Source organism: Ornithorhynchus anatinus, chromosome Y4, assembly GCF_004115215.2.
Source record: "Ornithorhynchus anatinus isolate Pmale09 chromosome Y4, mOrnAna1.pri.v4, whole genome shotgun sequence".
Lineage (NCBI taxonomy): Eukaryota > Metazoa > Chordata > Mammalia > Monotremata > Ornithorhynchidae > Ornithorhynchus > Ornithorhynchus anatinus.
In genome coordinates this window covers 589,907-604,848 of record NC_053178.1, presented here as the reverse complement: position 1 = coordinate 604,848, position 14,942 = coordinate 589,907, and the positions used below count along the sequence as shown (strand labels likewise).

Here is a 14,942-nt window from a genome sequence, read left to right as displayed (position 1 = left end):
AGGCATTTCCCCCCCAGCCTTTTTTACTATGCTTGTTGGCCATTTCATCGAGCTTCTTCCACGTAATGGCCCTGATCTACTAGTTATCATTCCATTAGCTCCTGCCCGGACCCCTGTGAATGTGACAACATTTAGGTTTTCACTTGGAGCCTTTCCATCTGGCTCACCAGTGATCACAGGAAGCAGTATACCGAAAGGCATTCAATTTAATCCTGTGTTTACACGGTGTGCAAATTGCACACTTCAGGGATCAGTGCAGATTCTGAGGGGAGGATTATCAGGTTACCTTCCTAATTAATGTCTCTGTTCTGTTGTTCTTGTTTAGCTTGCAACAACTTTAGCTTGCAACAACTTTAGCTTGCAGCCTACCTCAGGCGTGGCTCCCATTTTTTTGCTATCTTGAGTTTGGGCAATTTTAGCCTTTTCTACTGTCAGTATTCTCCACATATTCTCCAACTCTTTCTGGTTGAATTGTTTTGTTTCACTTTTTTAACAAAATAAGGCATTCTTTTCGAGGATCATTTGTATAGCCAAACAGTGATGACATTACACCTCCTCCAAACCTAAAGGTATATTAAACCAACTATCAGTTCTTTTTACTTGTCATTTGAAAAACCTAAAAAGGCTCCCTTGTGGGACTCCAATGAAATTAAAGCTCTTCACCATGGGTGAATTAACTGATATGTTCCCTCCCCTCCCTCACTTCCTGCTATCCATCTAACTTCTTCTTCTACTACTGTGCTTCTCAATTCACATCATGCCTTTCTCTGATCTCCCTCCCCCTCGGTGCCTCCCCTTTCCCCCGGCTCAGTATTCCTATCACATTACCTTTGTATAAGCCATTCTTCCTGGGCCCTTGTACTGGGGAGCAGTGACAGCAGCAATCCCTTCAGCCCAGAGTGGGGTGCTGTCTCTGACCTCCCTCTGATGGCACGATCATGTATGTGAATGTGGGCTTAGGCTTCAATCCTATGGAAAATATGCTTGCCTCTTCTTGTCTTCATGCAGTTTAGGACCAGAAAATATACAGGTGCCCGTAAAGTGTCTACATCCCTCTTACTGCCCCTGTCATTTGGCATTAGACTGTGTCTGTATTCCAAGCAATGTTAACAGCTCCACAGTCCCACTGGTCACCCAGTGAAGTGAAGTCGATTCTTGCCAAACACATGTCTCACTGTGCATTTTGGGTGGAAGGGAATAATAACAATAATAACAATTAATGATTATGGCATTTGTTTAGCACTTCCTGTGTGCCAGGCACTGTATTGAACCCTGGGGTCGATACAGTCAAACTGGGTTGGACACAGTCCCTGTCTTGCTTAGAGCTCACAGTCTCACTCCCCATTTTACAGATGAGGGAACTGAGGACCCTAGAAGTAAAGTGACTTTCCTAAGATCACACAGCAGACATGTGACAGAGCCAGGATTAGAACTCATGACCTTCTGACTCCCATTCCTGTGAATGGGAAGCCATGCTGCTTCATTCTGTGATAACACAGAGCACAGAGCAGCATCAAAAGAAATGTTCAATCATCACTGTATTGGTATGCAACCAACTAGCCTGGGGTTGGTCAGGTTTATGATTCTGGATGTTGTAGGACTGCTGACTGTAATGCCAGAAATGTGTACTTCCATCTCTCTGTGTTTGTCTCTGCCATCCTTCCCCTTCCCTACCTCGTTTCTCTCTTTCCTGCCCCTTGCCTCCTAATCCTGGACCATTATTCCCACCCCCTGTGTTTAACATATCTGTAAAACAAATTTAAAAGCATTTCCATTTATCCATTCCATTCCTGTTTGCTCTGTTTACTGTGATCACTCACAATCTAAGAAGAATTGGAGAGTAATTCACAGTTGTTTTTCTTTTTCAAAGTGCTGCCCAGTACAAGTTTTACAGCTGGGTCCAGGGCCCATCCACATGAATGAGTTTAGTATCCCTGGTTTCGGTTTGAAATTCATTCATTCATTCACTCTCATTTTATTGAGTGCTTACTGTGTGCAAAGAACCACATTAAAGGCCTGGGAGAGTACAGTATAACAACAAATAGACACATTCCTGCCCTCAACGAACTTGCAGGCTAGAGGGATGACTGGAGAAATTCAGTTGCCCCAAATTCATTGGTGATTCTTCATGCACCCTTGTTCTGTCTAGTTTCCTTTTAGTAGCATTTGTCAGGAGATAATAAAATTTTTCTAGACAGTTCCAGTATGTGTTGTTAACCTTTCAGAATATTTGTTGAATATTTACTGGACTGGCAGTTAATAATCACCATGTTGTCTAGCTCACAGGAGTTGGCCTCCCTGAGAGACTACAGTTGGCTGCCCTGAGTGTTGCAGTAGGACTGGGGACTGTGTTGATTGAAATTATTTATTTCTTTCATAGTATCAGCACAAGTATGCTCTCTCTTTTGGAAGATGGATAATTTCAACCTGATGTAGTGACCCAGGTCAGCCATGCGGGAGAAACCTGCCAATTGCAACTGCATTCTAGTGGTGGCATTCTCATTCCTGAGCCCTGCGTACCTGAGCTTACGTGCCCTTTGAAATATAGGAAAATGAAGTTCTTTAAAAAATTCAGATTATGATTATATGACATAAAGCCGAAATAGGCTAAAAACACTTATCTTGAGCTCATGATATTTTTTTTCATGCATTTGTTGTGCAGAACCTGAATTCACTGTCTTGATGGAGAAAATGCAAGGTATCTTTACGAGTCTTGATCTGTTGGTACCCCACTCTTGGAAAAAAGAAGAAGCCTGTGTCATAAGAGGATCAGATAGTCAGTGGTATCGAGGTGTCATATTGGAAATTATTGATAGTTGTGTCAAGGTAAGTTTGACCTTTTCAAAACTTATTTCAGAACGTAAGACCTCACTAACTCACTTCTCCAATTTCAGTCTTTTGGTTGTGAATAAATCAACTTCAAATCTTGATTCAAACTTAACGTGTTCTAAATTAGATAAATCAGTGAAGCTGGTGAACTTTTTTTCCGTCGACAGGGTAGTTTTCCGGGTGACCGCATATGCTTGTCAGTTTTAAGAGGCACATTCTTCGAATGGGAAATCTGGGCCTTATTAATCTTCTGGGGTTGCCTGAAGGGATCTAAGAAGCATGTGATCAGAGCAAAACCAGTAGGTAATGTCTGTATGGGTTTCAGAAAACCTCTGTGAACCAGTTCCCAAGGCCAAAGGGAACTTTGTCTACAAAAAACAAAGGCAACTTGGAATTGGAGGTGTTTTCCTAACAGAGTAGAACACTGGTTAAAGGGTAGAAGATAAAAGCAAAAAAGCAAACTCCTCACTTCAGGATGGCGCTGCTTACCAGAGTGGACTGAATGTGCTAGTATAGCTCCTGGTGAGAGATGAAGTGGGCTAAAGCTAAGCTCCTACGGGGCAGGGAATGTGACTTGTGCCTCTATTGAACTTTCCTAAATTCTTGGAACGATGCTGAGTGCCTCCAGTGGTTGCCTTTGCATGAAACAAAAACCGTCACTCTTGGCCTCGTAGCTCTCCATCACCTGGCCCCCTCCTACCTCACCTTTCTACTCTCCTTCTACAGCTCACCCCGTAACACTCTGCTTCACAACCGCTAACCTCCTTGCGGTGCCACGTTCTTGCCTGTCCTGCCATTGACCCCGGCCCACATCCTACCACTGACTTGGAATGCCCTCCCTCCTCACATCTGCCAAACTAACTCTCTTCCCCTCTTCAAAGCCCTACTGAGAGCTCACCTCCTCCAGGAGGCCTTTCCAGACTGAGCCCTCCCTTTCCTCTATGCCCCTCCTCCCCTCCCCGTTCCCCACTGTTCCCTCCCTCTGCTCTCCCCCACCACAGCACTTGTGCATATTTGTATATGTTATTTATTACTGTATTGATTTTATTAATGATGTGTATATATCTATGATTCCATTTATCTGGATGGTATTGATGCCTGACTACTTGTTTTGTTTCATTGTCTGTGTCCCCTTTTAGACTGTGAGCCCATTGTTGGGCGGGGATTGTTTCTATCAGTTGCCAAATTGTACATTCCAGGCACTTAGCAAAGTACTGTGCACACAGTAAGCGCTCAATAAATACGATTGGATGGATGGATGGATGGATGGATGGATGGATGGATGGATGGATGGATGGATGGATGGATGGATGGATGGATGGGTGGGTGGGTGGGTGGATGGATGGATGGATGGATGGATGGATGGATGGATGGATGGATGGATGGATGGATGGATGGATGGATGGATGGATGGATGGACTTCCCAAGTTCTCCTGTGGGCACTCAGTAAATGCTGCTGCTGCTGATGGTGGTGGTGCTGCTGCTACTACTGCTGCTACTGTCGCTGCTACTACCACTGTTATCACTACTACTATTACAACTACTTCTATTCCAAATTTGAGTTGCTGTTCCGAATTCCTATCTCTGAATTTGGTTCAGAGAGCCAAGCTTATTGTCCAAGTAATAGCAGTAATAGTAATTATGGTATTTGTTAAGCACCTACTATGCCCCATGCACTGTTATAAGTGCACTGTTATAAGCGCTGGGTAGATACAAGGTGATCAGGTTGTCCCACATGGGGCTCATCTCCTTAATCCCCATTTTGCTGATGAGGTAACTGAGGCATAGTGAAGTTAAGTGACATGCCCAAGATCACAAAAAGCAGAGAAGTGGAAGAGCTGTGATTAGAACCCACGTCCTCTGACTCCAAAGCCCATGCATGCTCTTCCCACTTGGCCATGCTTCTTCTCATACATGCCTTAACTTGCACAGATTGAAGAATTTTTTAGACTTTAGGGTTAAATTGGAAGGCAGGGATTAGGCCTGGTCAAGACCCTAAGAGCGGAACCTCTTTTTTGTCTTTTCTGTGTTACCTTTCTTCAATTCTCCCAGTGGGCAATTCAGCAATTTTTCTTCATTTTCAAAACGTTTTAATTATAATTTTTCAATTTTTAATGGTGTAAGAGGCTTCAGTTTCACAGGCCATCATGTATATAAAGAGTTTGTGTACCCTGACTAGGCAGTAATGATATTCCTAGGGATCTGCTTCAATGTGTATAAGAATTAATTTAAAAAGACAGCTCAATCAGTGATATTTATTGAATGCCTCCGTTGTGCGGAACACCAATACTAGCACCTAGGAAAGAGAGTGCAGGAGGAGCAAAAGACAAAGTCCCTGGCCTCAGGGTGCGTGCAGTCTAAGAGATCTCAAGTAGCAGCTCTCTCCCAAGTGCTTAGTACAGTGTTCTGCATTCATGGTGCTTAATAAATACTATTAACACTTGACTTTTCTTCCAAAGCGAGCTTTAGTTGCTGAATTTGGGCATGGTCACAGGGTCAATCAACCAATCAGTCACATTCATTGAATGTTTAGTGCGTTAAGAGCCCTATCTTTAGCGCTTGAGAGAGTACAGCGTAACAGAGTCGGTATATACGCTCCTAGCCCACAACAAGCTGACAGTCTAGAGGGGGAGTCAGACATTAATGTAAATCAATAAATAAATTACGGTTACATACAAAAGTGCTCCATAGGCCTTTACCCAAATTGTTCTTTGAATTTGAAGCAGAATACATTACATCCAAACAATCTCTAAGAGATGGTGGGCTTGCCCAGTTGCAGAAGAGACACTGGGGTTGCTCTTCACCTTTGATGAAGTAAAATAATTGTTGTCTTCTCTCATTTTTACTTTTTATCTTTATCATTATAATTATCATTATTATTATTTTTATTATCATTATTCAATCCAGGTGCAGTATTTAGATCTTGGCTATGTTGAGGAGATCCCTCCCTGCCATCTCTACCCCGTTGAGTGCTCTACTGAACTACCTCAGTTTTGTATACCCTGTCAATTATATAACACCCTTCCTGTGAGTAAACACTTTTTAGTAAATGGCTAATGCACTACTTCTTAAAATGAATGTTATGTTGTATAATATCTGTGTTGCCACAATGGAGTTATTCAAGGCAGAGCAACGTGGTGTGATGCATGCACCACACAGATAAGGAGTTTTTTGTAATTAGCATTTTTTCTTTCTTCTTTCTTTCTTTAAATTGTATCAAATGGGAAACTAGGTGAAGGAGTTTGTTAGGAAGAAGTTTCAAGGAGGGTTGTATCCAGTCTTGGCCCATCGTAATTACTGTGGGAGGCATCTCATTGGCTTTGAGTGCTCCTGCAGAAGCCTCTGAAGAGGGTTTCGAAGAGCCAGTGAGCTGAGCCCATGGCTGTGGAGTTTTGTTAGCAGAATTCATGCATTCAGTCACATTTATTGAGTGTTTACTGTGTGCAGAGCACTGTACTAAGGTCTTGGGAGAGTACAATATAACAGTAAACAGTTGCATACCCTGCCCACAACAATCTACATGCCAGGCAGTGTACTAAGCACTGGGGTAGATGCACAAGAATCGGGTTGGATACAGTTCCTGTCCCACACAGAGCTCAGTCTGAACCCCCATTTTACAGTTGAGGTAATTGAGGCACAGAAAAGTTAAGTGACCTGCCCAGAGTCACACAACAGACCAGTGGTGGAATCGGGATTATAACCCTGTTCCTCTGACTCCCAGGCCCGTGCTTATTCCACTAGCCACAGTGTTTCTTTCCTGGCACGTAGCAGGGACCAAACAGATGCTACAGTGATTTTTTTTATTACTATTAATATCATGTCCCCATGCACTTATGCTAATGCCAGTCCTCTTTACCCCCTCAGTGCTACTGTTGGCCTGGTGGAAAGTGTCTCGTCCTGGGAGCTGGGAGACCTGGGTTCTAGTTACAGCTTTGCAAGTCAAAGAACTGGAGCTGGGGCTGGGGCTGGGGCTGGGCTGCAGCTTGACCATCCAAAGTGAAGGTTTCTAACCTAAGAACCACTTAGGGCGTTCTTCTGTGATGTTGACAGGTCTGGCAAGATTCCTAAAAAAAGCTGCCTCACGTGGGCAGTAAAGACCACAGTCAACCACCTTCTGGGTCCCGGTGCTCTGACGCATATACCATACTTTGCCTGGGGTCACTGACTCTAAATGGGTCCTGCATGCACCCTGTACTCTGCTGCCAGCCAGCCTGTCTACTTGCTCGTGGCCCTCTGACTGATTGGCAGGGACAAGCAAGAGAGAGTGAGTGGCTCTTTCACAAACCACCAGCACTCTTCTCAGTTCTTTCATGCAGGTTCTCAGGGCAAGGCTTACCTGCCATTCTCTGCCATTCCTAAGTGGAAAACAGTATTGCCCAGTGAAAGGAGCCCGGTCCTGTGAGTCAGAGGACCTGGGTTCCAATTCCACGTCTGCTGCTTGCCTGCTGTGGTAGCTAGGGTAAATCACTTCTCTGGGGCTCCTGCAAAATGCAAAATGGGGATTCAATACCTGTTCTCCCTCCTACTTGACTGTGAGTGCCATGGTGGGACAGTCATACTTGGTTAAGCGCTCTTTTAAACTCGTTTTCAAATGGCATTGAGTTGTTGCCAAGCTATAGCGAATCCCTGGAGACACCGTCTTCAGAACGTCCATCTTCTGTCATAGAATCATTCTGGTATGCATAGCCATAGAGTTTTCGTGGTAAAGATAGTGAAGTGGTTTACCTTTGCCTTCTTCCGCACAGTAAAAACTTGAATCTCTGCTGCTGTCTTTAATCCACGTTTTGATCACTTGATCATCTGCCTTTGACTCTACCTCATGTTGTTGCTGCCCGGCATGGGTGAATCAACTTTGCCTGACGTTTTGTCTTAAATCTTTACCTTATGGGTAATCCTTTGTGGCATAGCTTTAAGCTTCATCAGCATATGCAAACTCTCCTGCTGCGATAAGACATCAATTCATAGGAGAGTTTCAACTCTTGATTCATCTTTATTATTCTTTGTTCTATTTTGAAACAGCAGAATTATCTTGTTCGTTTGCTTACCCCTATTTTGCAGGTCAGTTCCTTGAGCTGTTCATTGTTGTGATAATGTTAGTTAAGCCTCAGTCTTTTCAAGCTCTAATCTCAGCTCTCTGTGTATCCTCAAGTTAGTAGTTTGCTATAAGAAGAGGGTGACAGATTCATTAGGGCTTTTCTTTTGAAAGTAGTATGTTGTTGTTATTGGTTTTCTCAGTAAAAGGTGAATAAATCGAAACATGGAGAAGTAAGTCAGAAGGTGTGTATGGAAGGGGAGGGGAGCAAAGAATAATGCCGATTCTCACCAAGTTTTCTTGGAAAAGAGTTGAGGAGCTCGGCGTGTGTATATCCAGGGTTTGAATACTAGTCACGACAGCCAGCAGGCTCTGCAAATTTTCCCCGACACCTGCATGTTGGTGGAATCCTGGTGGAATCATACTTCCTGAAAACCTCAAATGAAAATTGTTCTCTGGTCAATCCCTCTCATGTTCAGCAACTATCAACAGCTGTGCAGGACTTGCTAAGAGTGGGAAGCTTTGACATCTGAGTCAGGTGATGAGGGACCCACAGGAAGCCAGCAAACTACCAGTTTTTCAACCACCTCCCTGTGACTTGGGTGAATTTGCAGTAGAAACAAGAGAAGTAGTTCTCTGTTCCTGGGGATTCTGGGGAAGGTGTAGTTTTTTCGGCACCCCTCACTCGTCGGACTCCCAGGCATCATTCCACAGGGCTGTCCCAGAGACTTCTTGGATTCTGAGTGACCAATCTGGACTGCCTGTCAATTTCTGATGCACCTGAGCAAAGGGGAACACAGGCTACACTGGTTCCAACACCAATGGTAGCAGTTGCGGGATAATGAGGCTTAGTGAAAAGGGCATAGGTTTGGGAGTCAGAGGTCGTGGATTCTAATTCTGGCTCCGCCACTTGTCAGCTGTGTGACTTTGGGCACGTCACTTAACATTTCTGGGCCTCAGTTACCTCATCTGTAAAATGGGGATGAAGACTGTGAGCCCCACGTGGGACAACCTGATTACCTTATATCCCCTCACACCCAGAACTTAGTACAGTGCTTGGCACATAGTAAGCGCTTAACAAATAGCATCATCCTCCTCATCATCATCATTCATTCATTCATTCAATAGTATTTATTGAGCGCTTACTATGTGCAGAGCACTGTACTAAGCGCTTGGAATGAACAAGTCGGCAACAGATAGAGACAGTCGCTGCCGTTTGACGGGCTTACAGTTTATCATCATGTAGTCTATCATCATCATCATCGTTCTCCTCTCTGTAAAGGAAATCGCTTTATAGAGAGGGTTTTGCTAAGAGGCATGAGATTCAACTGCAACCTTGCCAGAAGGTCTGCACTCTTGAGGACATTGGAAATTTTAGATATCTGCTTCACTCTTCTTTCCCTTCCTTCCCCTCTTATACTTCCGCTAGCCCTATCCTCTTCTAGAAGCTTCAACGAGTTCCAGCTGACAGGGGGTGTTTTGCCTCCTGCAAATTCTTCTTCCCTACTATTGTACTTCTGCTTCATTGAGACCCTTGGTCAGTTTATGCTACACAGTTTGTGAAATGCATTGTTTAGAAAATTGCCACTTAATAGTAAACATCATGTTGCTTCATTTTCTTGGTCTCCCATCTTTGCCTCCTTTAGGTTGGAAACTTTTGGTCTCCAGATGCAGTGGAACTCCTTCGAGAATTACTACTGCCCAAGAGGGAAGTCAAGATCCATAATATGGTATGGTTTATGTTCTTCATGAAATCAAGTTTGAAACCCATAATGAGGTTCTGGAGTAATACTTTTATTGTTTGAATCGAGGGCTGATAACTAGTCTAAAACTAGATGTGTTCTGTTCTGTGTTTTCTAGACTGTAAGCTCACTATGGGCAGGGAACATGTCTACCAAATCTGTTGCAGTGTACACTCCCAAGGACTTAGCACAGTACTTTACATGCAGTAAGCACTGAGTAAGTACTGTTGATTGACTGATTGATTGATTGATTCTGTGGAAAGCCAAAGAATATTAGTAATTTAGCCAAAGAATATTAGTAATTTCCCCAGTGTGGTACCTAGGTAACTAGTGTTCATCAAGCTCAATTCTCCCAGATTTGAAGAGTCGAAGTGCATGGCCATAGGTAAGGACAAAGATGATGGTGATGGCAGAGAGAGTTCATATTTGCAGAACTTTATTCCCACGGCAGTTCCACAGAGTTGAACTCTGCCTTTCACATTATAAGTAGAACTGAGCTTATTTCATATGTGTTCCCATCTTTCGAAAGATAGAGGTGTTATTTTGTGGATATTTTAACAGAAAATTGCAATTAGAAGCTTGCAGTGTATAAGTTTGTCCACACAACGTGTCTGTCACTGCTGCTGTTCAGATCTTTAGAACGAAGAGTTGCCATTCTCGACTGGCAACTTAAATGAGAGTGGCAAAATAACTGTGCCGGTACAGTAGTGATAGCTCAACAGGTGGAACCTCATATTGCACCTCAAGATAAATTGTGCCACAGGAAAGGCAAGGTCTGTTTGTTATAGGCCTCCCAGTAGTTTTCAGGGAAGCCATACTGTTGGGCAGGATGTTCAGAATGCTACCCTGAGAGAATTGAGAAAGATAATATTTAAGATATTTTATCCAGATATAATGCTCTGAAAGGCCAGATTTTGGAAATGTCTTACCAACTGTCACATGTGGCGGGCCCCATCGTTTCATATTTCCCAACTCCCTCTTGAGTCCATTTTCAGCTGTGTGACCAAATTAACTTTGTGTTTGAAATATGAATTTATTAGGCATCTCCAGAACATCCAGCTGGGATGTTATCTGTTCATCTGTATTTTGCTGGGATGTCCCTGTCTTATTTTATGGCACACCATGAACACTGCACCCTTGAAGGTTCAGAAGATGGACTGACATCAGTAAGTGAAATTCCTAACCAGTTTTGGGTGGCATGTGTTCTTAACAGTTCCAACTTAAATACTCAGGACATTAGGAATTCCTTCTGCTTGTTTCCCGTTACTCTATGTACAAATTTTGTATGCATGTCTAATTCTAAGGACCCTTTTGATTTGAGATTTTCTTTTCAATTGACTTAGAAATCAGGACTTTTCCTTTGTAAAATGAGGATGACTCATGGTTTCTGCTCCCAACTTTTCTTTGGCATCTGGAAAAAAATAGGCCATGTGGCTACGGCCTTGGAGCGGGATAGCCTAGCATTCAATCCATTGCTAAACGCTATTGGTTTAACAAAACCTTCACAGCATTGCTCAGATATGCCCTTTCCTCTCCTTCCAAATTTCTACTAGGTGATTCCAGTCACTCATCCTATCCCGCCTTGTTAACTTCATCAGCCTCCTTGCTGACCTCCCAGCGCCCTGTCTCTCCCCACTGCAGTCCATACTTCACTCCGCTGCCTGGATCATTTTTCTAGAAAAACGTTCCGGCCACGTACCCCACTCCTCATGAAACTGCACCTCAGCATCAAACAAAAACTCCTCACCTTTGGCTTCAAATCACCTTGCCCCTTCCTACCTCACCTTGCCACTCTCCTACTGCAACCCAGCCCACACACCTCAATCCTCTAATGCTAATCTTCTCACTGTTCCTTGACCTAGTCTGTTTCACCACCAGCCTCTCATCCACATCCTGCCCCTCGCCTGGAATGGCCTTCCTCCTCAAATCCAAAATAAAATTACTCTCCCTGCTGCCCTTCAAAGCCTTAGTGAAGGCTTTACATCTCCTCCAAGAGTCCTCCCTGACCAAGCCCTCCTTTCCTCTTTTCCTTCTCTCTTCTGCATTGCTCTGACTTCCTCCCTTTGTTCATTGCCCCTCCCCAACCCACAGCACTCAGGGACATATCTGTCATCTAATTTATTTTATATTAATGTCTGTCTCCCCCTTCAGACTGTAAACTCATTTGGGCAGGGAATGTAATAATAATAATAATAATGGTATTTGTTAAGCGCTTACTATGTGCCGAGCGCTGTTCTAAGCACTGGGGTAGACATAGGGGAATCAGGTTGTCCCACCTGGGGCTCACAGTCTTAATTCCCATTTTACAGATGAGGGAACTGAGGCACAGAGAAGTTAAGCGACTTGCCCACAGTCACGCAGCCGACAAGTGGCAGAGCTGGGATTCGAACTCATGATCCCTGACTCCAAAGCCCATGCTCTTTCCACTGAGCCACGCTGCTTCTCAGGCCATGTGTCTGCTTATTGTTGTATATTACTCTCCCAAGAGTTTAGATTGGTGCTCTGCATCCAGTAAGTGCTCAATAAATATGAATGAATGAATGAATGAATAAATAAATGAATGAACAAATGAATGACTAGTAGAAAGAGCGCAAACCTGGAAGTCAGTAGTCTAGAAGTCTAATCCTGACTCTGCCAGTTGCCTCCCCTGTGACCTAAGGCAACTCACTTCCATGTGCCTCAGTTTCCTTTTTTGTAAAATGGGGACTCAATACTTGTCCTCCCTTCTATTTAGCCTGTGAGCCCCAGCAAGACAGTCACTTGTACTTATTGAGCATTTACTATGTGCAGAACCCTGTACTCAGTGCTTGGGAGAATACAGTATAATAATAAATAGACATATTCCCTGCCCACAACGAATTTACAGTGTAGAAGAGGAAACAGACATTAATATAAATAAATACATTTGAGTTGAGATATGCACACAAGTGTTGTGGGGCTGGAAGGGAGTTGAATAAAGGAAGGAATTCAGGGTGCCAGAGAAGTGAGTGGGAGAAGAGGAAGGAGGGCATTCCAGGCCAGAAGGAGGACTTGGGCCGGTGTCGCCGCCGAGGTACATAATATTGAGGTACGGTGACCAGGTTATCATTAGAAGAGTGAAGTGTGTGGGCTGGGTTGTAGTAGGAGAATATCTAGGGGAGGGAGGAGTGGGGGCAAGGGGTTGAGGGCTTTAAAGCCAGTTGTGAGGAGAGTTTGTTTGATGCGGAGCTGGATGGGCAACCACTGGAGTTTCTTGAGGAGTGAGGAGTGGGAAAACATGGCCTGAACGTTTTTCTAGAAAAATGATCTGGGCAGCAGAATGAAGTATGGATGGATTGGAGTAGGGAGAGGCAGGAGAGGATCAATGATCGTTTAAACATGTAGCAGTATGGATGGAGAGGGAAGGGTGGCATTCCGTGATGTTGTACAGGTGGAACTGACAGGTTTAGTGAGGGATTGACTTTGCGGGTTGACTGAGAGAAAGGAGTCAAGGATAATGCTAAGGTTATGGGTTTGTGAGTCAGGAAAAATGGTGGTGCCATCTTCACTGGTAAGACAGTCACTAGTAGGACAGGGGTCCAGTAGGAAAATAAGGAGTTCTCTTTTGGCCATGTTAAGCTTGGGGTTAACGGGAGGACATCCATGTAGTGATACCTTGAAGGCAGGAGGAAGTGCAAGACTCAGAGAGGGAGAGAGATCAGGCCTGGAGTTGTAGATTTGGGTATCATCTGCATCGAGGTGATCTGCATCTGCAACAGAGAAGCAGCGTGGCTCAGTGGAAAAAGCACGGGCTTTGGAGTCAGAGATCATGGGTTCGAATCCTGGCTCGGCCACTTGTCAGCTGTGTGACTTTGGGCAAGTCACTTAACTTCTCGGTGCCTCAGTTGAAGCCATGAGAGTGAATGAGTTTGCCAAGGGAGTGAGCGGAGATGAAAAATAGAAGGGGACCCAGACCTGAACTTTGAGGGAGGCCCAGAATTAAGGGGTGGAGGAAGAGGAGGAGCCCATGAAGGAGCGTGAGAATGAGTGGCCAGAGAGAAAAGAGGAGAACAAGTAGAGGACAGTGTCACTGAGGCCATGGTTGGATAATGTTTCCAGGAGAAGGGGGTTGTCCAGTAGTGTTGAAGGCAGCTGGGAGGTTGAGGAGGATTAGGAAGGAGTAGAGGCTGTTGGATTTGGCAAGAAGGAGATCATTGATGACCTTTGAGAGGGCAGTTCTGTGGAGTGAAAGGGAACAGAAGCCAGACTGGGACAGATCACAGAGCTCAATCTGTTCTTGGGGAACTCTGTCTCAGGCTTTGTTCCCCTCCCTGCCAACGGAGCCTGCTGCTGCCTGGAAGAATTCCTATGGGTGCAGAGTCAGAGGGTTTGCTTTTTTTCCTATCATTCTGGAGCATTGCATTAGATAAATGAAAGCTAGTCACCAACGCAAAAAGCAAAAATGGTACTGTCATCCTTTATTTTAGGACATAGAGAATCGTAGTGAAAACTCTGTGGAGGAATATTGGAAGATCAGTTTTGAGGTAAGTTTCCAGGCCTCAAGCCTAGTGTCCAATCACTTCTCCTTCCTTAGATCATATCCAGAGCAGAATCGTGCCTGAGGGACTGCTGGTTAGAGAAATGTTCTTTCACTCCCTCCCTCTGCTCTACCCCTCCACCAGTCCTATAGCACTTGTGTATATATGTACATATTATTCTATTTACTTTATTAATGATGTGTATATACCTATAATTCTTTTTATTTATACTGATGCTATTGATGCTTGTCTACTTGTTTTATTTCATTGTCTGTCTTCCCCTTCTAGACTCTTAGCCCTTGGTTGGATAGGTATTGTCTCTATTTGTTGCCGAATTGTACTTTCAAGCACTTAGTACAGTGCTCTGCACACAGTAAGAGCTCAGTAAATATGATCGAATGAGAAGCTTCACCTCCTTAAAACCCTCAAAAGTGTTTTATTAAGCTTTGCTTCCTAATGTACTTTCATTTGCACAGTACTGGGAGGGTGTAGCTGTCACACTAACTCTTTCCTTAAGCAACTCAGGCCAGATCTTTCATGTCTTAGTGACTTGGTGATCTTTAAACCAGTGAGATTCCTGGAAGATCAATAACCCTATAGAATGTGTCATAGAAATACATAGGGAACATGTCTACTATGTCTTTTGAACCCCCACAAGTGCTTAATACGGTGCTCTGCATAGAGCAGGTCCTCAGCAAATATGACCAATTGATCAATGATTGGTTAAAAACCATCCATTTCATCGTTTTATGGATTCATCAATTTGTAATTTGTTACCTGCGAATGTCATGTTGTGTTTTAGTTTTATCTCTACTTTAGTATTGTTTTACCTTTAATCTTCTG

General features: G+C 43.9%; 1 protein-coding gene across 1 annotated transcript in view; it reads left to right on the top strand.

Annotated features, from left to right (window-relative positions):
* The window catches only part of LOC114808701 (RING finger protein 17), a 113,947-nt gene that overhangs the window by 84,018 nt on the left and 14,987 nt on the right, over positions 1-14,942 (top strand). Inside the window, exons 15-19 of the mRNA XM_029056521.2 lie at positions 2,663-2,826; positions 5,737-5,856; positions 9,508-9,591; positions 10,644-10,769; positions 14,049-14,105. Of these exons, the coding sequence (XP_028912354.1) occupies positions 2,663-2,826; positions 5,737-5,856; positions 9,508-9,591; positions 10,644-10,769; positions 14,049-14,105 (551 nt within the window). The remainder of the gene's footprint in view (positions 1-2,662; positions 2,827-5,736; positions 5,857-9,507; positions 9,592-10,643; positions 10,770-14,048; positions 14,106-14,942) is intronic.